General features: G+C 38.5%; 1 protein-coding gene across 4 annotated transcripts in view; it reads right to left on the bottom strand.

Annotated features, from left to right (window-relative positions):
• Positions 1-26,448, bottom strand: part of APP (amyloid beta precursor protein) — a 274,171-nt gene that overhangs the window by 212,541 nt on the left and 35,182 nt on the right. For all 4 annotated transcript variants that reach the window (XM_082840186.1, XM_082840187.1, XM_082840188.1 and 1 more), the window contains exon 2: positions 4,435-4,602. In XM_082840186.1, the coding sequence (XP_082696312.1) occupies positions 4,435-4,602 (168 nt within the window). The remainder of the gene's footprint in view (positions 1-4,434; positions 4,603-26,448) is intronic.

The raw sequence follows: 26,448 nt of genomic DNA, 5'->3' as shown, positions 1-26,448 counted from the left end.
GGCATCAACACCCATACATGTTATTCTTCCTGGAACCTACTGTAATTTGACTCTTCCCATGCTATTCCCTTGAAATTGCTATCTTAAAGATCAATAATGAACTTTTATTTGCCAAATTAGGAGACTGTTTTATTATTAAAAATGTCCATTATTCAGAAAGGGGCAAAAGAGATTATGTACTGGGTGTTCTAGCAGTGAAATGCAGGTGTTGTCTTCCAGAGCCTGGGGTGGTAGGGGAAAAGATGACCTGATTAAACAGGGTATGTTCTTCTGATTGACTCTCTATAGGCTACTTTACAACCCTGTAGGAGTAGATACTGTAGATACCTGATAGCAATGCAAATGTTTTCTGTCTTATGCAATGCAGATCAGATAATTCCTGTTCACAGCCATGTGAATGAAGTTTGTTGAAAAAGGATTTAAATCTCTTCAAGTCAAACTGGTTAACATCTTACAGGTTACCTCATCAATTAATGAATTGAGTATAAGTTTTGATATGCATTCATTTTACAAGGCAGTCATGAGTTGCCTTGTCAAAAATTATACTTCAGTCACTTCTGGTCTGCATCAGACTTGCACTCTCATCATTTCCCTCATTTAGATATTAACCTGGCTCGACTTCCAGCACATAATACCACCTAGTTCTGATCCTAGGTTTCTTTGTTCCCCTTAAATGTTGCAAATCACCAAGTTTCTTTCCCAGGATTCTTTCCCAGAGGCATCATGACGGTAAAATGAGGGCAAACACTTGGCAAGGTAGCTCAGTACCTTGTTAATGCTCAATAAAATTTAGTTGGTACTAGCATTATCAACAATATCGCCATGTGCCAACATCATCATCATCAGTTTTTAAGTTGCTAAAATTATTTTATAAGCCTTTCTCGGCCCTGTGATCTCCCTCTAAGAACATGTCCTGTATCTTACTCATCATTGCATCCTTAGCACCCAGAGATATAAGTCTGAAGGAGGAAGAGAGAACCACTGGACTCTAGAAAAGTATTCATATAATCATCTTGCACTAAAATATTTTTAATGAAAGACATATTTAAAAGGCCCCAAATAAGCCTCTCTAACTCCCAAGCACCAGTAAAATTCTGGGGGAAGGCCTGGAGGGACTCTTCACTTCCGCTTCCCTCTCCCACTTGCTAGATCATGGGATCTAAAACCCTTACAGCCTAGAGTCACTGGTGGAATGGGGCAGGGCAGGACAGCAACAGTGTTCAGTGGAAATATAATATAATGGAAACATAATGCCAGTGTAATGTTAAATTCCACAGTAGCTACACTGAAAAGTAAAAAGATACAGTTGAAATTCATTTTAATAACATACATATTCACAATTTAGTAACATATACATGATGTTTACAACAGTATATACAAAATATTATCATTCCAATATGCAATTACTGATGTGACTATTTTATACTCTTTCTTCATGTAAATCTTTGAAATATGGTATTTGTTGATATCTTACACTTATAGCACACATTATAGCCACACTGCAGGCACTCGACAGCCATGTGCCGCTAGTGGCTACTGCCCTGGACAGCTCCAGAGTAGAGGCTCCAGTTCGGTCCCAGGGAACTGAGAAACTAGATATGAGGTCAGAGTGACAAAGCAAGAGGGTGGCTTTTGTTTTTGTTTATTTTTTTCAGGTCAGAGTGCTCATATTGACCAGCCTTCTGACTCAGCCCTTCATGATGATTCACAATAAAGTGGTGATTGATAAGTTTATTTATTTTTAATTTAAAATTAATTCTTATTGGAATATAGTTGATTTACAATGTTGTGTTAGTTTCTGCTGTACAGCATAGCGAATCAGTTATACATATACATATATCCACTCTTTAGAGTGGATATATGTACATGTATCTTTGGATACATATACATCGAATATGTGATTCTACAGAATCAATCTTTAGATTCTATTCCCATATAGGTCATTACAGAGTACTGAGTAGAGTTCCCTGTGCTATACAGTACGTTCTTATTAGAGGGTGACTTTTGGAAATGCTAATGTACAGTCATTCTCTTTCTTTTAAAATAATAAACACCTTCCATGACACATCCTGGTGTTACAGAATAGAGATCACATTCATTAAAAAGGTCCACAAGCCCTGATGGTCTGGCCCTTTCTTAACTTCTCTAGCCTAATGTTTGTCTAATCCATCTTAAGACTCTGGCCTGTTGTGTATCATTGTACAAGACCTCAGTGGGTGGTAAACTGAGATAGGCAGATATAACCAGAATTTCAAGACAAAGGAGAAACAACCAAAGGGCTCACTTTCCTCCCCCTACCTCCACCCCATGGTTACCAACAATCTGGCAAAGGCTGGGACTACGAAGAACCACTCTGTGGCTTATCCCAGGGACAAACAACAGACTAAAACAGGAAGCGAAGTTACCCAGGCATTAGTGGGATCTCTAAGTGGAGTGGGAATAGGGTTGTTCTCAGGGTCATGAAGAGTAATTTTTATAGAGTCATCATACAAATGTAAAAACATCTGATTATTCATGACTGACACTGAAGAAAAACTTAGATGCCAACTACGATATATACATCAAAATAGCCATTCAACAGAAAATTATGTGGTCAACGTCATTAAGGAAATTTGAGTTGTAGCCTTTAAAAAAATTTATTTAACATTCAGAATGCATAATCTGCATGTGTATCCAGACAAGTAAAATGGTATCAAAAACCTAAAAGCATGCATGCACAGAGTTCCAATTTACCAACTCATAACTCATCTACAAAACTGTACTAGAGGAACTCTTCAATAGAATGTGAATATTATTTCCAAAAATGTATATTTTAGAAATGTCATATCCAGGCAAAAGTGAATTTATTATCAGTCCCTATATAATAAATGTTTTTTAAAATAATATAGAGGATGCCAATATTAGTGATTTCTACTTAAACATGAAGAATTATCTTTTCACATCATAGTTCATACTCCTTCAAGACAAAAGTTACTTGATATGCAATATATTGTGATAATGCAAATGCTTCTTTGCTTCTCAAAACACAGGAGTTAGAATTTAGATTGTCTTTTCTTATAGTGCTACCAATAAAAAAAAAATACATGTGGGTATATATGTATATGTTAAAAAAAAAATATATATATACACACACACACACACACACACACACAGATATATATTTCATTAAACACTCATTTTGGATCCAACAGGGCTAAAGAAAATTTTCTTGTACATAAAAGATTACAACAAAGGAAATGTTGCCAGGTTATCCATTGTTTATGTAGGGTAAGAAATTTTGCTTTGCCAAGAGGTGTAACACTAATTCCTTTAAATGTTCTTAAAACACAAAAAGCCACATATTGTAGGAATATATAACTGTCTAGAAATGTGGGACAAAATGCCTTGGACTCCAGTTATTTTAAACTGAATTAATTTAAAAAAAAACCCTATACAATAATAGCAAGAAAACGAGGAGAAATTACACAAAGGCTGAAGATCTCTACAAATGGCAAGGGGGTGATTTCCAGGATCTAAAAGTTATATTAAAAAAGCAAAATACAGAACAGCGCTTATTGTAAGCTACCTTTTGTATAAGCAGAAGAAGGAAAAATATAAATTCTCTCTTTTTCAAGAAGGATAAATCAAGAACGATGGAAATATTTTTTAACAGAGGATGGATGGCAAGTGAGATTTCGGAGTGCAACTTCTTATTTCAATATTTTAACAATGTACATGTTTTAGGTTTTCAAGTCGTAAAAATAAGGAGAGAAAAACTAAAATTAAATATAAACAAATAAATGAACTAAAATATATCAAATTGGTAACATAGAGAAAATTAATTCTAGTCACTTTAATTTTATTTTTTTTAATATTTTATTGGAGTATAGTTGATTTACAACGTTCTGTTACTTTCTGCTGTACAGCAAGGTGAATCAGTTATACATATACATATATCCACTCTTTTTTAGATTATTTTCCCATACAGGTCATTACGGAGTACTGAGTAGAGTTCCCTGTGCTATACAGTAGGTCCTTATTAGTTACCCTATACAGTAGTGTGTATATGCCAACCCCAATCTCCCAATTCCTAGTCACTGTTAAACACAATACTTTGCATTAGCCACAGTGGGATATACTCTAAAGATAAAAGGAAGAGCCAAGGTATCTTAAACTTTACTCAGTTGGGTTTTTTCTCTTTTTTTTTTTAAATTAAAGTATATCTGACATACAAGATTATATTTCAGTTGGTTTATTGATGGTTATTATATGACATAATTTTTAAAATATTTATGCATACTGTAGGGTAAAGCAAGTAAATACATTAATGGTATGGTGAATCATTAGGAACCAAGACATTCACTGCAAGAGATAAAATACAAACATAAAATAAATTAAATTAAAAAAGCGTGCATGTGACCCAACATGAACCGCTGGCCACCAGCGGAGACTTACTTCTTGGCAGTACTGTAGGATGCCCTCCTTGGTGCCAATGCAGGTTTTGGTCCCCGATGGATCTGACTCCCACTTGCCATTCTGCACATTCATGTGCATGTTCAGTTTGCCACAGAACATGGCGACTTGCGGTTCCGCAAGCAGGCCAGCATTGCCATCAGTGGGCACCTGAAAAAATAAGTTTTGGTTAGTTACAAAAATCCATAGCTCTGGGGTGGAGGCTGGGGGGAAGGGCTGTAAAGAGAAACGTGGCCTGGAGCAATGCCAAAAATAGTTCTATTCCTCCTAATTCTCAATTATGAATTCCTTTGGGTTAAGCATTATGTATGCTACAGACATCTCCAACCACATATAATACAGTGTTGGTTTTTGAACATTGAAATGAAGAAATTAGCAGTATTGAGAAGAATTTATTCATTGAAAAGCTTATACATTTCCCCCATGGCAGATTTCATTGACAAGTTTATCCATTTTGCTTACTGCAAGGTCCTGACAATAAAATCAGATGTTTTTCTGAGATAAACAGAATCACTCTGGAGGAAACCATATTCTCATAATAACCTCCAAGTGACTCACACAAAGAACAATGCCAAATCCCTGCATGGTGACCAGCTCTGTGAGTAAGGCTGTATGTCACCTCCCAGAGCTGAGGGCATGGTATCAGTGGCGCTTTACTAATTAGCAAGTGACAACTTCATAACTTTTCGGACTGAAAAATTACTGTAGAATTTACCAAGCACAAACATGAATGAATATGTTGGCCATTCCATCGGTTTTCTCCAGAACATTCTCTGGTTATCACTCTGTCAGCTCTGAAGAGTACAGTAAGGTTGTTGGTGTCTCATCTCCTCAGCTACGCTCCAAAGAGGTGACAAGTCTCACCCAGGACCCAGCAGAGCACCTACTGTGTAGCAAGCTCTCAACAGGTCTTAGCTATGACCACTGCAGGCAACACACCATTTTGCCAAAATAACTTTGAAATGGGTGCCGTTTTGTATTTCCAAACCCTTCTGCCCACCAGTATTACATTCATATAAATATATACATATTTTTTTGGCCACACGGCACAGCTTGCGAGATCTTAGTTCCCCGACCAGGGACTGAACCCGGGCCCTGGGCAGTGAAAGAGCTGAGTCCTAACCACTGGACCACCAGGGAATTCCCCATATAAATATTTTTAAAAGGGAAAATGGAAGTTCTGAAATATCCATACTACCTCGCTTAATAGCTCAAAAAGAAAAAAAAATCAGCAAAAGATGAAAAATAAATCCACAGGAGTGCAAGTGTTATGCGAAACCAAGGTATCAAAAGACACGGTGGCAAAGTAATCCCTCCCTTGTTAAATCCAGCTTCGGAGGAAATGTGTGAGATCCATGCTAAGAAGAGTTAACTTCCAACAGAAGCCATTCATGCAGCGGAGAACTGGGTGATTCTATAATAACTTGTATCATTTCTAAAAATTGTTCACAGGAGGGAAAAAAAACAACACTAAAATTACACCAAGAGATTTCAGTTAAAGAAATAGCTTCCTGACACTTCCCCCCACAGAAATGTAAAAATAGATCAAACATCTGTCAGTTCTAGTCATCATCATATATATTTTGTCCATAAATCCATAAGAGGATTTTTGTCCTTTAAAAAAGATAATCTTGTACTGAACCTAGCTGAGACCTATCATAGACCTGAGTGCAAAAGCTCCTGGCACAATCTCTAAAACCATGTTTCAGGTAACATTTTCTGCATTTCTAGTTCTACTTTATATGGCATGTTTAGTAAAATTCTACCTCTCTGCTGCCAGATGTAACAAACAGCAGCTGAGGCCACAGTATCGGATCGTCAGCAGAATAGCTAGGACCCCTCAACTCCCCAATTTGCGGCCTTGCCCACCACCTGCAATTTCCAAGCCAGAAACTAAGGCTCATTCTCCAAGAGATGCAAAGCAGCAGCCTAAGCAGAATGTTCCATAAACATAAGTTTCACAGTTTTCCTGAGGGAATAAGAGAAAATTCAATGCTTTGATCCTCAAAATCAGAATATAAATTTTGTCCATTTTACTGAAGTAAGTAGTAAGATAATAACATTGAGAAAAAGTCAAATAATGATCAGATACCTATAGATAAGGCCCTATCTTAGATGCAATGAAGGACATAAAATACATTTATAATATATAGATAAATATATAAAATTTATTAATGTACTTGTTTATAAAATATGGGCTTTGCCCATGTTTTAAATTCCATTATCAAGGAATTTAAAATCTAACAATGAAATCACCATTGCATTCCCCATTGCACTTTATTCTGCTCAAATTCATTCCCGTCCCAAAGATTTCCAGTCTTAGAATCTTGGGGCCTTACCCCTAACTGAACAGAGGGACTAATGACCCTTTACCACTGTTGATATTTATTTTGCTGAATAAATTCTACCTCCACCATCTTAACATTTCTCTGTACCTCTGACTCTCCACAGTGTGTTCCATAGTTACTATCTCCTTGTCTATGCAAAGGCCCTTCATTCCATATCCTCCTCTCAAGGAACAATGAAGTACCAATTTCTCTCCCCCATGGTAGCCAGCTTCCAAGATGACCCCTAATGGTCCCTACTCCCTGGATTCATGCTCTCGTCACGGCCATCCCATAATGTATCAAGGTTTGTCTGTAGCAACAAATAAAATAGGGCAAAAATGTGTGTTTTCCAAGGCATGGTCATTAAGGGCACTAGGGTTTCTTCCTTGCTCTCTGGGATCACTTGCTGTGGAGGAGGTCAGTTGCCATGTTGTACAGACACTCAAGCAGTCCTGTGGAGAGGCCCATGTGATAAGGAACCAAGGTCTCCTGTCAACAGCAATGTAAGTGAGCTGGGAAACATCCTACAGCCTCATCAGCCTTCATCTGATGGCAGCCCTGGCTGACATGACTGAAACCCCAAGAGAGACACTCCCAAATTCCCAACCCACAGAAACTGAGATAGTAAATGTTTGTTGTTTTAAACCATTGGGTTTGAGGTAACCTATTACACAGCAGTAGATACCCAATAAGTTCCTCCTTTTCTCCAGCTCCATAATACATCCACAAATAGGCTCTGATCTCCTCTACTGAAAGAAAGCAAATAGACAAAAATTACCTCATTCCATTCTGTTATCCTCTAGAGGAGGGTGTCAGCACATTTTCTATGTAAAAGGCCAGAGAGTAAATATTTTAGGTTTTGTGAACCCTGCAGTCTCTTGTAACTAATCAACTCTGTTGCTGCTGTGCAAAAGCAGTCTCAGACAATATGTGAAATGAGTGTGGCTACTTTACAATAAAATTTTCTTTACAAAACAGGCGGTAGGCCAGATCTGGCCAGTGGGCCATAGTTTGCCTGCCTCTGCTCTAGAGGAACCGTCATCTTCCCATTACTTCCAACAAATTCTAGCAGGTGGTGATTTAAACACTCACTGATACCACCTTCTTACCTGCTTCTCAGGACCCTTGCAGTTCGGTTTACATTCCTACCATCCGAACAATTTTCTCAAAGGTTACATACAACCTCCTGAGAAAGGAAAGCCTTTTTCTTCAATACCTGTCACTTTTCATTTTCTTTGCCATACATGAATTCTTCCTTGGAAGTCTTTTCTCTTGGCTTCTGTCACAATCAACTACCCTGGCTCTCTTTATTTTCCTGATTATCCCATTACTAACTCAAATTCCTTCAATTCCACAGCATAAGACATTCCTAAAGATTAGACCATTGCTTCTCTTTTACCTACTTTAAGAAGTCTTGGTGTTTGCACGCTTTCACCTCCTAGCTGCTGAGAGGCAATTCCAATATAACAACAGCAACAGTAATAAATGACAGCAGCTAACATTTCTTCATTCAGTAAGTTTGAGTATGTAACACATGCTAGGCACTGATGTATTGGGTTGGCCCAATAGTTTTGGGGACAAAGCAGTAAGTCAGGCAAGTCCTTATCCTGACAATAAGATAACCGATCAGTTTGCTTGGATCTGAGGGGTTTCCAGGATGTGAGACTTTTAGTGCTAAAACTGGTAGACTCCCCAGCAAGCTGAGACAACTGGTCACCCTACCTGACAAACACATCAACTGTTTCTCGATTGTTTCCTAGCTTGACTTCTTAACATCTTTCTATTTCTTCCATTCTTCACTTTGTTATCCTTCTGTCTTCTTGACTTTACAGTTATTTTGATGCCATCTGTTTGCATGTTTGTATGTTCCAACTACCAAATGGTGGTAATCTTTCTCCCATTCCCTTCAAATGAATTGATTATGGCCCTATCAAATTACTGGAAAACACCTTTAATTGCCTTATGATCTCTTCCTTTTGACAATGGGAGCGAAGACAAGAAAACAGATGCTTCAGTTCCTTTTGGATTTTCTACCAGATGAGATCTAATATTAACTTAAAAAAATAAGTATGATCATTAACATGACCCGTTTTCTTAGAATGGAGCTGTGTAATAGTTCAAACTTTGATTCCTCAATACTTAGGGTAACTTATTATGCTAGAAATTATAAAACTGGCTGTACATATATATCTGTTACATTTGACATTACAAGAGGCCCTTCACAAATAAATACTTCAATCACAAACACATGTTTCTTGGGCAAAAATTCTTTCCCGAGCCAACACCAGATCAGAGTAAGGCGCTGGGAGATAACAGATTGAACCAGAAGCTTTTCTATTCTTAATGAAGCCCACCTGCAAAGAATTTCAGGTTTTAAGAAACATATCCCTGGCTCAGTTAATTAAAACAAGACAAACAACCCAGGATCCTTACTGGAATCAAATAACCCATTTAAGAAACAAAGCCTAGCTGCTAGGAGCAGCCCACTCCCTGGCATTCATCCAGAAGGAAACCATCACCAGCCAAGGTGGTCACATGGAAGATAACACTTAGCCTTCCAAGGGCCCAACAGGTTTACTCAAATCCCTTTTTTCTGAATGAAGCCTCAAAAAGTGGCCTAATACATCATACACAAGGTCCTATTCAGGACGTGTTAAAATGGATGCTCTTAAAACTTAAATCTTTCAGTCCTAGAGTAAGTTATTTATAGCCAGTGAAAATGCATACCCTGTCAAAGTTATCCTAAAGATAATTATTCCTAACTTTACAAGGAACATTTCTCTTAAGAAAAAGAAATATAAAAGCTTTAGTGGATGGGAAATATAACCACTTAAATAACTATTACATTTTAATGTTGTTTTCATCTTAACATTATCTAAGGTAACTTAAGGTTACTTGGCAGAAATCCAAGACAACACCTAAAAGATTGGCACCCTCCTATAAATGGCCATTCATGGTCCCTGCATTTCTGAGAGACTGAAGATGAAGATAATTCTTGTAACCTGAATGACTTTGCACTGACATCATAAGACCAGAGATGCTTTCCCATGGGAAAACAGTGCTCAGTGACAACGGGCAGAATAACTGGCTGAAATAATGGCACATGCACACACTGCCTCAACAACAACAGGCTATTTACAGAATGCTCTGAACTACAGAGACTCAAACACTACACCTAACAATGCTGTCAATCTTTTAAAAACAACCATTTGCGGCCAGAAGAATATTTTAGGCTCATACTATATAGACAAGCTACTCAAGTGAAAATGGACTTTCCGAAAGCAAGTTAGCTAGAAAACGGCTTTCCAAAAGCTTAAGGGGAAATTAAAATAAACAAATATACATATATACCTAATCTGGGCCAATCTGCAGAGGTGACCCCGAACCTACACCTAGAATCAATGCAATTTACAAGCGCAAAAGCAGCTTCTCAAACAAGTTCTCCTGCTGTCTTTCAAACTGGGTGTTCCCTTTCCCCAAAAAGTTTCTCTTTATTATCATCAAGGAGATCAAAATTCCTTACAGAGCTGGCTTGGCAACATTCCTCCCCACACAGTCCCAACTAAAAGGAAAAGGGAACAAGGAACTCTCTGTTTCACTGGCTGAAAAGTCTTGCTTGGCAAGGAGAAGGCACGGATCCATAGCTCAGTGCATCCGTGGATTTATGTAACTTTAAGGTTTGTGGCTAATGAAAACCATCTTGTTTCTGCATTTAAACGAACTTCTCCCTGGTCTGAATAGCTGGCCTCATATAGTCACTTATTTGGTACTATTTAATCAGTTCACAGTTTCCTCAGGGTCAGATTCTCGTATAGTGAGTATCTTTGAAAAAGCACACAGCAATGCTATTTCTATTCCAGCTCTGGTTTCCTCACATAAATAATTTCCCCTTAGCCTGGGCATAATATAATTATACCCCACGAAAATGCTTTGAAAACATTCCAATATTCCATTTTCAATGTAATTATTCTGTAGAATCACAATCAAGAAGATTTGAGTATGAACCCCTTTCAAGGCCAAATAAAGTACCTCACTTAATCCTTAACATAAACAAATTTTCATTCTCAAAAGGAAAAGACTATCTGTAGGGCTTTCCTTTAAATGCCAAAAAACAAAACAAAACAAAACTTAAGCAGAACCAGAACACCTGAAATTGCCCATGTTATCTCTAACAGAGGAGAACTGAAATTAAAATCAGAATCACAGAACTGAAAGGATCTGTAAAATCATCCATCCCAACTCTAAGCAGAAGGAAAAGGCTCTGAAGGATTTGTCCAAGGCCACAGAATTATGAAGAGGCAGAGCTGGGTGTTGGACCTACACCATCAAGGTTTTGTTGATGCGACCAGGCTGACTCTCAAATTAAAATGGAAAATTGTAATTTTCCAAGGTTTTGCCCCTGTGCGTGTGTGCACGTATTTGTGGTGAGAAAGAATGCAGGAGCTAATCAAAGCATACGGAAAACTGAAATGTGATTACCGAAACTGTACACAGCTTCAATTTCCCTGTGTAGAGAGGCGGCCATGTTCCTCACATCCATTAGGTGCTGCACAATTATTTCAGAGCTCGAATTTCAGGCTAAAAATGATGTGCCACAAAAGTGCGTGACAAAAGATGGGAATTTCCTGGTGGCGCAGCAGTTAAGAATTCACCTGTCAATGCAGGGGTCACAGGTTCAAGCCCTGGTCCGGGAAGATCCCACATGCCGTGGAGCAACTAGGCCGATGCGCTACAACTACTGAGCCTGTGCTATAGAGCCCATGAGCCACAACTACTGAGCCCGCATGCCACAACTACTAAAGCCCGCGTGCCTAGAGCCTGTGCTCCGCAACAAAGAGAAGCCACCGCAATGAGAAGCCCGTGCACCGCAACGAAGATCCAACACAGCCAAAAGTAAATAAATAAATTGAAAAAAAAAAGAAAAAAGTGAGGAGAGTAAACATTCCTTTCAGAGAATTAATCCACATATTTCACTCCTTGAAATTTGACATTCTTTTGGGCACACTGTTGACCTGGCTTCAAATGACAAGTTAGAGCTCCTTGATGGATCCATGGCCTCTGTTAATATTGATAAAGCTAATTCTTATACTGGGACCCCCAAAATGAAGGCCATCCCAGTGGTGTGGTCCACATCACAAATCTAAACCTATACCAGCCTGCACGTAAGGTAAACACCTGTCAAGAAATCCTAACAAACCAATCACAATCCTCCAACTCAGCTTCAGCTAGCTTGATTTACCCTAAAAATAGGACCTGCTAGCCTTATAAGGAAATTCCCGTCCCGACCTCCTAGACAATCATGCCGTTTCAGTGTTGACCCTTCTAAAGCTCTATAAACGCGCTCTTGTCCCAAATCCCATTAGAACAGTGATCTACTGCTTAAGAGGCACTGTATTCCCCCAATCCATGGATTGTCTTCCTTTGAATAAAGGACAACAAACTCATTATTAAATTGTTTTAGTTTTGCCATTTGACAGTATGAAGCTATTTTTCTGCTTAAAGGATAGATATTCTAAAGTTGACCCCAACTTTCTTCCAATTCATAACAAAGGCCTGTAAATAAATTCTTGCTGCTGGTGCACAGTAGAAAATCAGTTCTCCCAATAGAAACCTTTGTTATTCAACAATCGTGGAATTAATTACCGATGTTGAAAGCATGAATTTAGGTAGGCCCAAGAAAGAGTGATGCCCACTGCCTAGAACAGATATAATACTGGAATTAAAAAAAAACAGAGCCTCATGTATGACAAACTCTTTGCCTATCGTTTTCGATCCAATTAATGCCCATTTAGTCCTAAACAGTAAATGTTCTATATTCTAACTGCATGCATATACACATATACATCATATATATACTAGACCATGTATAACTGTGTTTATTGTGCTCTGACATTGGTAACAGTCAAATTCTTTTCAACATCATTTTGATGTTTATCTCTTTAATTCTGTCTTGTAGTTTTACTGGCATGTTTCACATACAAAAACATACAGTATCATGATCTTTATACTATTTTGACTCTCTCAATATTGTTATATCTCATCAGGCTTGATCATGTGAACATGGAGATCGGAAAAGAGTTAAGGGCAAAGACTGAAGCATCTACTTAGGCCTTTCCCTTCATTATCTCCTTTGACTCAGAAGAACCTAGATAATTCACTTCCACATCTACTTAGATAATCAGAGAGGCTCAAAACCTGCCGAAGAGTCTAATCAAGGCTGTTTACTCCAAAACCCATGCTTACTTTTTTTCATACTAAGCCAGGTGGCATTCCTGCTACTCCTTCTCAAGCTTTTTTATTTTCAATTCTTGAATATTATTTTCAAATAACTTTTTCCCCTGATGATAGTAGTATTTTGCGGTTCTTTGTTACTGGTTCTTAAAAAATTAGTTTTAGACCAAGTAAAGGGGAAGCAAATCCAGTTTAAAAAATGTTTAATCTGCACGTCTTAAATTTAAATCCCTAGATGTTAACATCTAGTTACATTTGGTAGCTTCCTCTTTAAGAAACCTCCCCAGAAATGAAAACAAAAAACTTTCTCCTAAATTAGTTCTTTCCTTAAATCAGAGACAGCAAATTGAATTACCAAAGTAGGGGTCCAGAATCTCCAACATTCCAAATTGTGAACGCATGTTCTTCAAGGCTTACCTTATTTAATCTCTAATTTCTCAACAATGAACATATACCTATATATGCATATCCCTGTATATATACCTACCATATATGGCCACCTGTGTAATATGTAGTGGTGGTGTTAATAGTAATAAACACATACACACACAGAGTTTACAGGTAGAGAGCAATTAGAGCAAATTTCAAATGACGGTGCTTTGCTAAAAATCTCACTGTAAAGTTACTGCACTTAAGTCATATTGCTAACAAGCTGAAGGATGTGGAAATTGGGGTCCTCAGGGATGCTGGTTTGAATGGCATTCTCTGTAAAGAAATTTGATGGTAACAACTGAACTATTTTCCAGTATGATTTCCATTAGTTCTGACAGCTAGGGCAGATAAGCTATTATTCAGCACATAATGCAACACAGAAAAATCAAATTCTATTACTCCTCTCCACTTTAGATATGAGACAATTTATACATATTCAGTTTCTTAAGTTTTACTGTTTTCTATCAAATTTGGCCAAGTTTAGCCAAGATCAGCTGACCCATAGGCCTGTGAGCTATAAAAATGATTATTATTTTAAGCCACTAAATTTTGGGGTGGGTTGTGGCTTTGCAGCATTATTTATAGCAAGAGAAACTAATACAGGCACGTATTTGCCAGGAATAAGTAAAGTACTAAGTGATAGAATCAGGGCTCAAGATTATTTCAGAAGGTAAAAATTCAAGTTGAATTTTTAAAGTGTACACAAGATCCTATATTTTGCTTGAAATAATTCTTTGAAGTAGTACAGGACAGGAAAGGCATAGCTGTGTAGCTGTTTCATAAGAAAAAGTTCCAAAGGTTTTAAGAGATGAAAAGAAAAGAAAAGAAAAAAAAAAAGCTAATGCAGTCTCATGCTTTACAAATACAGGGCCCTAAATATCATGGGAAATCTTGCTGTGTTAAATCACATCTAGAATGATGTACTCACACTTTTAGATAAACGTTAAAAAATTAAAGAAAGGTTACCTTGGAGGCAAACACAATTTTATCGGAAGACTCTAAGGAACATAGGAAAGAATAAGGGGGGAAGAAGACATTAGAAGGAAATTCACAAGGAAGAAGCTATAAACAGGAAACCAGTGACCAACAGTTGTTGGGAAGGAAAAGCCTCATCAAGGAGGCACTTAAATGGATGGATAACCAGCCAGCAGGGTTTCAGAAGAGGTCACCTGCTCAACTGGGTTGGGACGTACATGAGGTTAACAGTTTCCAAACGTTTTTAAGCAGTAGGATCTTGTGCTCAAATCATATTTTGTGTGAAACCCTCACAGCTGGGTTCTCCTCTCAGAACCTGGATGTCATCCCCACCCAGCTTATTGAGGCACTGGTCTCCCAGAAAATCTGCTTTTCTACTTTTTCTATTGTTAGCCTATGGGTCTTATTACTTGGTTCTCAAAAAAAAGGTTATACAGTCCCTCAGTACCCGGAGGGGATTTGCTCCAGGTCCTCCCTCCCAGCCCCCGCCCTCTGTGCCTCCCTACCAAAATCCCCAGATGCTCAAGTACCTTAAGCAAAACGAAGTGGTACACAGCACGCATTCCTTGGAGGCCAAACCTGGATACCCAGGGCTGACTATACTGCCATGCACCCTGAACTTGTACTGTCCAACGAGGGTTAGCACTAGCTAGTTCAACTGAGGAACTGAATTGTTCACTTGAGTTCACTGTAATTAATGTAAATTTAAATTAAAAAAACGATTACTCAATCCTATTAATGAAAAACTTTAAAGCATGTTGATAACAACTTGGGTAAGCAAATCTACTTTCTGACTGTAAATTTTATACACTCTTATCAAATTTTTCCAATGAAAAATCTCCAGGTGAGATTTTGATGACTTAGTGTGAAAGATACATTATAAAATACCTCATTAATAATTTTATAAGCTGAAATGATAATTGGGTTAAATAAAATATATTATTACAACTAATTTTCTTTTTACATTTTAAAATGAGGCTCTTAGAAACATTTTAATGATATATGGGGCTTGCACTATATTTCTACTGGACTGTCAGACATAAGGCAGCACAAAATTTACAACACAACAATAAATTACATTTATGTCAACATATTACCCATTTGTCTTTCATTAATCTCATTGCACATTTATCACTTCCTCTCAGCCTTTTTTATTGGAAAGTACGGACTTCAATTAGTTCAACTAGTAAAAACCAGCACATTGATATTCAGAAATCTAACAAATATTTGCTATTTCATATATTCAATGAGGTAGGGATCAGATAAGAAAATGGCTCAGCTAGGGCATGGTGAGCCATACTCTCTTGGTTTTACTTCCTAGAACTGGAAACGAAGGTCTGAGTTGGGGGGAAATAAGATGGTGCTCCAAACACATGCACTGAAGCTTTTAAGAAGACAGCAATCGACTGCTATCTTTAAATTTGACTGATTTTGTGGGCTTCTTAATTTTTCTTTCTTTTTCTCTATACCTCTGTAAGTGATAAACAATTTGCTTAAGTGCGTCGGTTTTAAAAAATTAAATGTATTTTGTTTTCACTCTGTTTTTTTAAATTGAAGTATAGTTGCTGTATTATACAATATTATATAAATTGCAGGTGTACAATACAGCGATTCACAATTTTTAAAGGTTATACTCCATTTATAGTTATTGTAAAATACTGGCTATATTCCCCAGGTTGTACAATATGTCCTTGTAGATTATTTTATACATAATAGTTTGTATCTCTTAGTCCCCTACCCCTAGATTGCCCCTCCCCCCTTTGCTCTCCCCAATGGGAACCACTAGTTTGTTCTGTATATCTGTCACTCAATATGTTTTTTTTTTTTTTTGGGTATGCGGGCCTCTCACTGTTGTGGGGTCTCCCATTGCAGTGCACAGGCTCCGGACGCGCAGGCTCAGCGGCCACGGCTCACGGGCCCAGCCGCTCCGCGGCATGTGGGATCTTCCCGGACCGGGGCACGAACCCATGTCCCCTGCATCGGCAGGCGGACTCTCAACCACTGCGCCACCAGGGAAGCCCTCAATATGTTTTTAAAAGGAAATACTTTAATAAAAACAGTGCAATGCTACTAAATAGACCACGCTCCTGCTCACATTTTACATGTGGCTGTGTGAATACATCTTATTCTAATTACACTTCTTCCAGCAAAGGACATGCAAATTTCATCACCAAATACTCAAGCCACTAAGATCACACTCCACCAACCAGTATGCGCTTGTTGAAATCCATGGAACACAAGCAATGGGTTCTTGCCACACATAGTCCGTGCCCAGCTCTCTCTGAGAGGTAGATGTGTGTGCAGAGAAGAGGGTGGGGTGAGAAATGGGGACATATGTAGTTCTGGAATGTGGGGTCGAGTACTTCTGTCATTTGATACCTCACATTGAGATCATACCAGATTTCACCCAGGTGGCACCAAACAAGTCCCAAAGTTAAAGTCTCAATGTCACCTGAGCTTAGTGCTTAGACACAGCCAAGTAAGTGGAATAGTTATGAGCTCTAGATATAATTTATTTTATTGCCTTGGAATATACTATCACCACATAATTTGCAAGCTAAATTGTTAGGACTATTCCTGGGGTGATTCCCCTTACTTCTTTTTTTTTGTAATATTTATTTTATTTGGCTGCTCCCGGTCTTAGTTGCAGTATGCAGAATCTTTTAGTTGAGGCATATGGACTCTTAGTTGTGGCTCATGGGCTCCTTAGTTGTGGCATGCAACTCTTAGTTGCCGCATGCATATGGGATCTAGTTCCCTGACCAGGGATCAAATCTGGGCCCCTTTCATTGGGAGCACGGAGTCTTAACCACTGGACCACCAGGGAAGTGCCCCCTCCCTCACTTCTTAATATGAGATATTGGATGTTGACATAATTGCAGTACCTCACTCATCACCCACCTGGCAGGTGCACTTAGCCTTTATCTTTTATGCAGTATCATATTCTTCACAATCTAATGACACAGCTCTCAAATGGACCTTTACTTTATCAACAGCACTTTATCTATAGCAATACAATGGATTTTCTAAAGCATAAAGCTTATGCTTAAGGTACAAATAAGTGCAAATTTTACAGTTTTTTAGTTCTTTTTTTCTTCTCTTTATTTCTTTCACTTACTCACTACAATATTGACCCATTCGTGATGTATATAGCATAGAAGAAACAGAGCCCCAAGGGATCACGGGATGGAGAGGAGAAGACAACAGTGTTTGAACAAGTGGCAGGAGGGAAATAAATGGAAAACAAGCTTCCAGAAGAAGTGGATTTATAAATGGAGCCAGATCATCATTTAATTAGAACATGTACGGTAGGGCCAAACTCATACATCCTTATCTTAGAGTTACCCATACTACTTGGACAAAGGGAAAAAAGAGCATACTTCTTTACTCTGTCAGACCAAAAATTCACCCCTATTTTCCTTTACGGCCTCAACTATATTTCAGGCTTCAGGCCACTGTGAAACCGACATAGGTGGAGAGACTAAAATGAGGAGAGGTGGCTAATGGAATTCCTGGTCTTAGGCTTCAATGAGGCAGGCAGTAACCATATCTGGACCCAGTACATTCCAGATTATCCATATCCCTTAATATCTCTATAATTTCTAATACTAAAATGCCATGAAATTACTCCTAAGGTTGAAGACCCCTACAAAGATGCTCGTTTTCCAGGTAAATTAAGATATAATGCTGTCCTTCAATGTGTATTAAAATCTCAAGAGCAGCTCTCAGGGGCATGAGGGGTGCTCACATGAACCTCAGAGCCCTGTTAAACCCTCTAGGAAGTCATTTCCGACAGATTTCCTACTAGCCTGGGGCGGAGCAGTTGACAGATGGCTAGCATGCTGTTATATGCCAAATTTAAGGTACTTGTAGGTTTTAGCATGGGCCCAACACAAACAAGGGCTTGTGTTTTATAAGATGGTACCGAGTCCTTGACATCAGTACATGGTTTTCAATTAACAGCGTGAGGAAGATCCTAAGTGGAAGAATGATGATCAACAGCTTTCATGAAAAGGTTTCTGAAAAGTCTTCTTTTCAATTTTTAAAAATTTATTTATTTAGATTTTTATTGGAGTATAGTTGCTTTACAACGCTGTGTTAGTTTCTGTTGTACAGCAAACTGAATCAGTTATATATCCCCTCTTTTTTAGATTTCCTTCCCATTTAGGTCACCGCAGAGCATTGAGTAGAGTTCCCTGTGCTATACAGCAGGTTCTCATTAGTTATCTATTTTATACATAGTAGTGTATATATGTCAATTCCAATCTCCCAATTCAACCCCCAATTCCCCCTTGGTATCCATACATTTGTCTTCTACATCTGTGTCTCTATTTCTGCTATGCAAATAAGTTCATCGGTACCCTGAAAAGTCCTTACAGCAAGTCACACTGGAGGCGATCAGGTGAGCAGGAAGAGAATGAAGAGAAAATAAAACAATTTACTCGTGAAAGCTAACAGAGACAGAGGGATTCAGATATTTACCATTTACTTCTCTTCTCACGTCTTCAAACATACGCACATATGCACACACTTTCACAATTTATGTTTAGAGAGGAGGAAGCCACCTACACCCTGCTGGAACAAGACGGTATAAATAAATGCATTATATGGGCTAAGAGTTCAAATATCTGTAAGATGCATCAAAGAATTCCTGGTCTTAGACCTTTAACTTTCGTTTTTAGAATACTGATAGAATGATTTCAGGAAGAGAACATTATCTTATTTCTGATAAGCAGAAAGGATATTTACATTCTATCCTTTATGTCCTTTCAAAGTTGTGTAATATTTACTTATCTACCTTTTCCATGTTTTTGCTACTGGGACTTTTTGGTATAGGAGAAAACTGCTTTGCAAACACAATAGAAATCAGAGAGAAGGTTAAGTTTATGTGAAAAATCTACGATAACTTTCAAACAGCATTCCTGCTCATTGTTCCAAGTGTTTTCTGCTAACTTATCACTTGTAGGGTAAACCAAGATTACTTCTCTTCCTCCCGGGTTATAACATTAAAGAACGCTCAAGGTTCAAGTTTCAGGCTGTTTGCTTGATAAGCACGGATAGATTATCCTTCTTAAGTAAGGCACCAAGGCACTTCTCAAAGAAGCTTTCCATTTCTAAAGCCCTAAGACTCACAATAAGATTTATTCAAATTGCCTTTTCTATCAGAATAAAGACTATTAGGAACTACAACACGAGGAGAAAATAATTCAGAAGAAAGGTAGCGGTGAAGACTTGATTTCTATTTACTCAGCTACATAAAAAAAAAGTTGCAGAAATAATAGAAGTCCAGGAGCCAGAAACATTGGAGTCTTACTTCTAATGTCAGTTGCAGTGACACAACATCTGAGTCTTAGTTTCTTTATCTCTAAGTGAGGACAGAACCCAGAGGGCTGTCTGGGGGCCCAGATATGATCTACACGGAGGCAATCGGAAAGCAGCAATGATAATATTGTGAGGTGCTGCTCCTATGAGGATGCAGTTGATGGTACTACCTGTAAGTATTCATCTGAGTTTTCTCTGTTGGAGTAAAGATAATGTCTAAACGCTTCAAGTAGGTGGAACAAGCAGCCTAGTCCTTTTTTTTTTTTTTTTTTTTACATAAATTCAAACAAGATGAGGATTACTTCACTGTCTACGTGAGATCTGCCTTGCTCTTTACTACTTGCCCTCCCCCCTCTGTCTCTCTCTCTCCCACATACAGGCACTCAATAAATATTTATGGAAAGCATTAAGGAATGCCTGGCATGAAAATAAAAACAATCATAGAGTCGAATGTAGAAAATGTAATTATTGACGAAGGCGTGGAACAATAATTCCACTTAGATACTTGTGAGATTTTCTTTTTTTGTGGCACCAGGAGAGTGATTTCCTCTTGTGGAGAAGGGAAAACTGCAGCACCCCCCTCCCCTGCCTTTACCAACTCCCAAATGCCAGCTACAGCTCAACTTGTTGGAGACCCTCAGCCTCCTCTTAGAAAAACAAGAACAAAAAACAAGAGGGCACAAAAAGCAAGGTGGCTCCAAAGCTTCAGAGTTAATTTCCTGACTCTTTGAGAACACATTCCTGAGAAAAGCATCAGTTTGCAATTCAGGCAGGTTTAAAAAAAAAAAAAATCAGAGGGCTTCCCTGGTGGTTCAGTGATTAAGAATCCGCCTGCCAATGCAGGGGACACGGGTTCGAGCCCTGGTCCGGGAAGATCCCACATGCCGCGGAGCAACTAAGCCCATGTGCCACAACTACTGAGCCTGCGCTCTAGAGCCTGCGAGCCACAACTACTGAAGCCCGTGCGCCTAGAGCCCGTGCTCCACAACAAGAGAAGCCACCGCAATGAGAAGCCCGTGCACCGCAACGAAGAGTAGCCCCCGCTCGCCTCAACCAGAGAAAAGCCCAGGCGCAGCAACGAACACCCAACGCAGCCAAAAATAAAAATAATAATAAAATAAAATAAATTAAAAATTAAAAACATCAGATTACCTCACTAAACTCCAAGAATTTCACGAATTGTGTGAGCAGCCAGACTCCTTTAATAAAGCATCCAATCAACCATTTTAAAAAGTCCTGCAGCTAAAGCCCTCAGCGGCACTGAACTGATTCTCAGAGATTTCAGTGTAACTCAACACCTAAAGGGAAGGTTCGTGTGAAAAAAAATACACCTGAAAATACTACAGGGAAGAGACAGAAACTATCTGTTGAACAGCTAGGCCAAATAGCATATGCTTTTGATTATCAAACACTTGCCCTTCCCACTTCAAATAGACAAGGTCCCAGAGTTGTTGGGTTCCTGGGTTAAGTTTCAGGAAAGTTCTGACTTGATGCCATATATTAAGATAAACATTTCCCTGGAACCAAACACGTTCAAGGCTGGGGATGGAGGGGTGACGCAAACACCCCTGATTTCAATGGACATACAATGGTGGAGATGAAAACGAGGAGGCCCCACTCGCTCATAAAAGTCGCTGATATGATAAAGCATTGACTGGTTTGATTTGGAGAAGGAGGAGAATGGAGTTTGCGTAGAATAGGCAGAACCAAAGACAGGAGCAGAAAATCTACATAGGATGAGTGTGGGGAGAGGAGATGTGAAAGGTAGGACAGTGTTGGGTGTGAACAACCTTGAATTTGTAACAAATATCCAAAGCCACAGGGAGCAACTGCCACGTACAAGTACGAGGGGGATATGTGACTCCTGATACCTTTACTGGGCCCCCTTCATCTCTAACAAAAATCATTAAAAGTTACACTTTGGGGCTGTGATGGTATAAAGATGAGTGTAATTCAGGCTGGATTCATTAGTATATATTCATTATTATAGCTATTTCTATTCTGATTTTAAAAGAAATTAACATTGAAACATTTTCACCCAAGGCACTGTGTCTACTATGCATAATGGAGAATTGGCCCTGGGGTGTAGGGAAAAGGGAGATGGGCATAGTCAAGACCACAGCATGAGTTTAAGCATAAGAAGTAGAGCCCCAGTGGTGAGGACAGAAGATGGAAGTGGAGGTAGAGAAGATGCTGAGAAGTGTCAATTTCAGGATGAGAGCACATGGGCGGGGTATGAGTTTGCAATGCCTTCCCAGCTAACAGCAACAGGCATCAGGCTAGAAGATTTGAGTTCATCCCCATGGGGTGGAAGAAGGAAGGAAGCAGTCGTGCTAGTCACCGCTTCCCTGATTAACAAACAACCTATTCCGCCACTACTGCTGTGCCCCCCCGCCAGATCACACCAGGAGTTCTTATAGTCAGTCTGGTACATCCATCCATCTACATTTCCTTGCCTTGAGTGATAAGAAATCCTTTTAATTTTCAAAACTAGCCGATGTGTAATGGAGCTGTGCAGGGTTGCTGTTCCTTCACGGAACACTGTGCTTATGTAACCTGGGGACAGAATGATCTGGAATCTTGCATTGCTAGTCCATTCCCGAACCACAGGAATGTCTTTCTGACATGTCTAAGGAAAAATAAGAGAAAGAGCTTGCAATACAATCTATATCCTGCCCTTGAGGAAGAGAGGCATTACATTGTGTTGGAAAGATTTAAGTTCCACGGAGGAATCTAACTATGGACTGTTTATGTGAGAAAGACTTTTTAAACGAATTTGTTCAAATAAACCAAGAGAGGCACACAGCTGTGATATCTCTCTCACACACACACACACAAGGGGTGATAACTGCTTCTGAGCAAAATTCACATGAAAGTAGGGTCACACACTCATAACTAGGGTTCCAAGACCAAGGAATCCAGCCAGATCTTCTCTCATTGAGTGAAGACTTTCTAATCCTATCCAGTCATTTCATAATGAATGAGCTGGACAAAGGGAAAGAGGGCTAAACCACTGGAATCTCTTTAAATAATTTATTAACTCTACTGGAATAAAAAGTGTGTGCTAACAGGTTACATACATCAAAAACCCTATGACAAGTCATGACTAAAATTTTCTTGTTTCCAGAAACTTCTTTATGTCTTGTACCTGCAACTATGAACTAGTTTAATCCATCACTAAAAGAACTCTAGAGACCTCAAGGGACTTACAGGTTCAGGGTACCTGTAGGAGGGACCAGTTGAGGAAACCCACACCTGAAGGTACCATTATAAACCTTGGTATCAAAAGAAAAAGATGCTGTGTCTAGCACGTATCTGCTGTTTGGGGGGAACTTCTTAACTCTGACTCTTGATTTCCTTTATCTCTAAAATGGATATGTTAACACCCCACCTCACAGGTTATTATGAGGATTAAAATTCAATAATATACATAAAGTGGATGGTAAGCAATTTAAGAGCGAACCATAATGACTCCACTTGTGTCTAGCAGGAAGAAAGAAAAGAAGGAATTCCAGGATGAGAAGCTTCCAGAGACATCTGGTGAGACTGAACTAATGCATGTAGAGTCCTTGAAACCTCCTGAGAGTTACCCCACAAAGATGTTTGCTGTTTATTCAGGAATTCTAAGAGCCGATTTTCTGCTTTCAAGAAAATGCTGACTGTGTAACCAGAGATGACACACTGGTAAAGAATGTCTTATGCTACCTGAAATAGACAATCTTTCCTCATTTATCTGCAACATGTCTGCCTGCCAAGTGGTCTCTAAGAGTGACACTGCAGCCCATGTGTCATTCCCAGCCATAACCTGCAAGCTCAGTGTGGCAGATCTGACTCACCAAGTGTTAAATAGCATTTTTAAACCATCTAAGATATTTTAATTCATGCAGGTTAATGGCTATTTTAGCTCTTTTCAAAATCTCTAATACAGGTTCATGAAGTCCACCCAGTGTACTATCAGTGAATCACAACAATTCTTAACAGGGTGAAGGAGCTGTAGCAAATTTCAAGATGTTAAGAATTTTCGGTCTGTTTATTTAGCCACAGTATAAAAATTCATTTTTAATAGAAAGCTTCTTTTACATTAAGACATTTTTTTGTTGCAAGCTCGTACCAATAAATTATTAAAAATACATGTGTGTGTGTGTGTGTGTGTGTGTGTGTATATATATATATATATATATATACATACATACATACATATATACCACGAATAATGTATACTCCAAATGGCCTGGTGGAGTTCAAGACATGTTTTTCAAAGAATTAATGTATGCCTCAATTAATTTCTCAATGTTCTCAAAAAGAGTTTCCAAAAGACTTTAACGGTTATTTCCTGGGGGAGGGGAAATTCCATTGTCAAACACATATGGGAAATGGATCCTTCAAGATGGATATTGGAGGCTTTGAGAAAATCCTGTAATAATGAAGCCAGTTTGACTTTTTTTACACCAAGTTTTCCCAAACATATTTGGCCTTGAAACCCTTCCATTACAAATTTAACATATTTGGAACAGAGTTCGAAAAACATTGCAAGAGATTTGAAATGGATGATCAAGCAAAATTTAAGCAGGTCACTTTAAGTAAAACAAAATAAACAAAACCAAAAAGAAGTCTTGGAGGGAACAGAGCGGTGAGTGTTACCAAGTGCCTGCAGAACTCATTATAATAAAGCATCCGATTTGGCTTTAGTCAAAGTAATGATATGACATGTACAATGCAGAGCAAGAAAAGAGATGATAGGAAAGAAGCTGTGTTCCCCAATGCCCCAAATACTTCAAAAGCAAGTCATGAGCATTCAGGAACATGCAAAAAAGTGAAAAGTTAAGAACTTTATAAGGTCCCAATAAAATTCTAGGTCTTTTGCCTTTTAAACTATACAGGTAAGCTGAATTAAGGGGGTCTGTTAAAAGTTAGATTTTCATTTTGTGAAATAAATGTGAGAAGGTCGATGACAGGTGCATGTGCTTAAATCACATACTGGGATTCCAAAATCACATCTGTAAAATTCAATAAAGTGATGCTAAATAAAAACAATGGGTGAATAAAGACTGAAAAGAGAAAAGGCAGAAGACATGGCTATCATAACTCTGAACTGCAGCACATACCCAAGAGGAGGAAAAATTAGTGCTTGTGTTTCCACAATATCCAGCATGCGAGTCACTCCTGAGGTCACAATAGAGAATACAAATTACTTCTGACGTTCCCATTTTCATACAAGTGAGAGAGAGGTCAGCCCAGCTGCTAAATAAGGAAGACCTTATTTTTTACAGATTTTTTTAACACGTGTTTTCTGATATTGTGGAGCTTATCTATGGTGATAAATAAAAAGCACCAGGTAAGTAAAAGGTAACTAATATAATACACCGAAACTCACTATTTCTTAAATAATGTTGTCTGCAAATATTACATGAAAAAGTTGTGCTAATTTTCACTGTAAAGAAGCTAGAAAGGAGTGGGATAGGGAGGGTGGGAGGGAGATGCAAGAAGGAGGGAATATGGGGATATATGTATACGTATAGCTGATTCACTTTGTTATACAGCAGAAACTAACACAACACTGTAAAGCAATTATACTCCAATAAAGATGTTAAAAAAAATTTAAAAAAGAAGCTAGAAAGCTTTCAACGTCACACAAAAGGCAGACTAGTTATGCTTACAATCAGAAATGCATAGACTATAATTCATACGAAGGTTACATTCACAAACAAAACTAGACACAGAGCATTTTGTATGTAATGTTTAAGGCAGCAGAATTTGTATTGTTATTTTTTAAAATAAATGGTATAATTAGGCCCTTATAGTTAGTCACAGATTAGATTTAGGCAAAAGTTCTAAACCATCCACAAAAGAAAACTTTTCTTGTTTTAAATTTCTGTTTGAAGATCGCCAAGTTTCTCAGTGTTTCTCTGGAGGTAGCAATGCATAACTTTTCAAAGGACGACCAAATCTCTGCAGAAAAGAACAAGGACTCTCTTCATAAGGAGACATGCTTGTCCCTGACAATAGTGGCTTCTAGCTGAAAAGCACACCAACTAACAATCGTCTTTGAATTTTAGGCACAGGCTCTGAGCAGCAAGTACCTCTCCATGTTTACAAAACTCATAAAATCCTCAAGAAAACTTGCTTTGGATATTCAGAATATTCCATAAGACAGTCTGTAACAGTAAAAATACTTAGCAATGGCTCAACTGTTTGACAACGATTATGGCCAAAGGCAAATTCCTATTTCTAAATGTGTCAGGTCTGGACAGCACAAATATGTGAGCCTGACACCCAAACAAAGACTTTACTTCTACTCAGCAATCTGTAGTTTTAGCAGTAATTCTTCCCTTTCTTCCTCCCTCACCGCCACAGAAAAGAACAAAGCAGGAAAAACATTTTTACTTAAACAGCCAACACCATCTTTTGATGGGAGTTCACTACTAAGAATAAATTCTATTAATTTCCTTTGAGTATATCCATTCTTGGGTAATATAAATAGATGTTATCACTAAAGTAGGGAAAAGGCCCATAAAATAAAATACTCATTTTTTTATCCAAGGAGCACCAAGGTTGTCTAGCACTAAATTTGACAGTTCACAGTGGTTCTATAAACTTTTTTTTCTTTGAAAACAATTGCGCCTAGGGCTTCCCTGGTGGCGCAGTGGTTAAGAATCTGCCTGCCAAGGCAGGGGACATGGGTTCAAGCCCTGGTCCGGGAAGATCCCAC

The sequence above is a fragment of the Leucopleurus acutus genome (genome assembly GCF_964270905.1).
Source record: "Leucopleurus acutus genome assembly, chromosome: 5".
NCBI classification, from domain to species: domain Eukaryota; kingdom Metazoa; phylum Chordata; class Mammalia; order Artiodactyla; family Delphinidae; genus Leucopleurus; species Leucopleurus acutus.
Note: the sequence above shows the minus strand (reverse complement) of the source record. Positions and strands in the feature narration are given on the sequence as shown.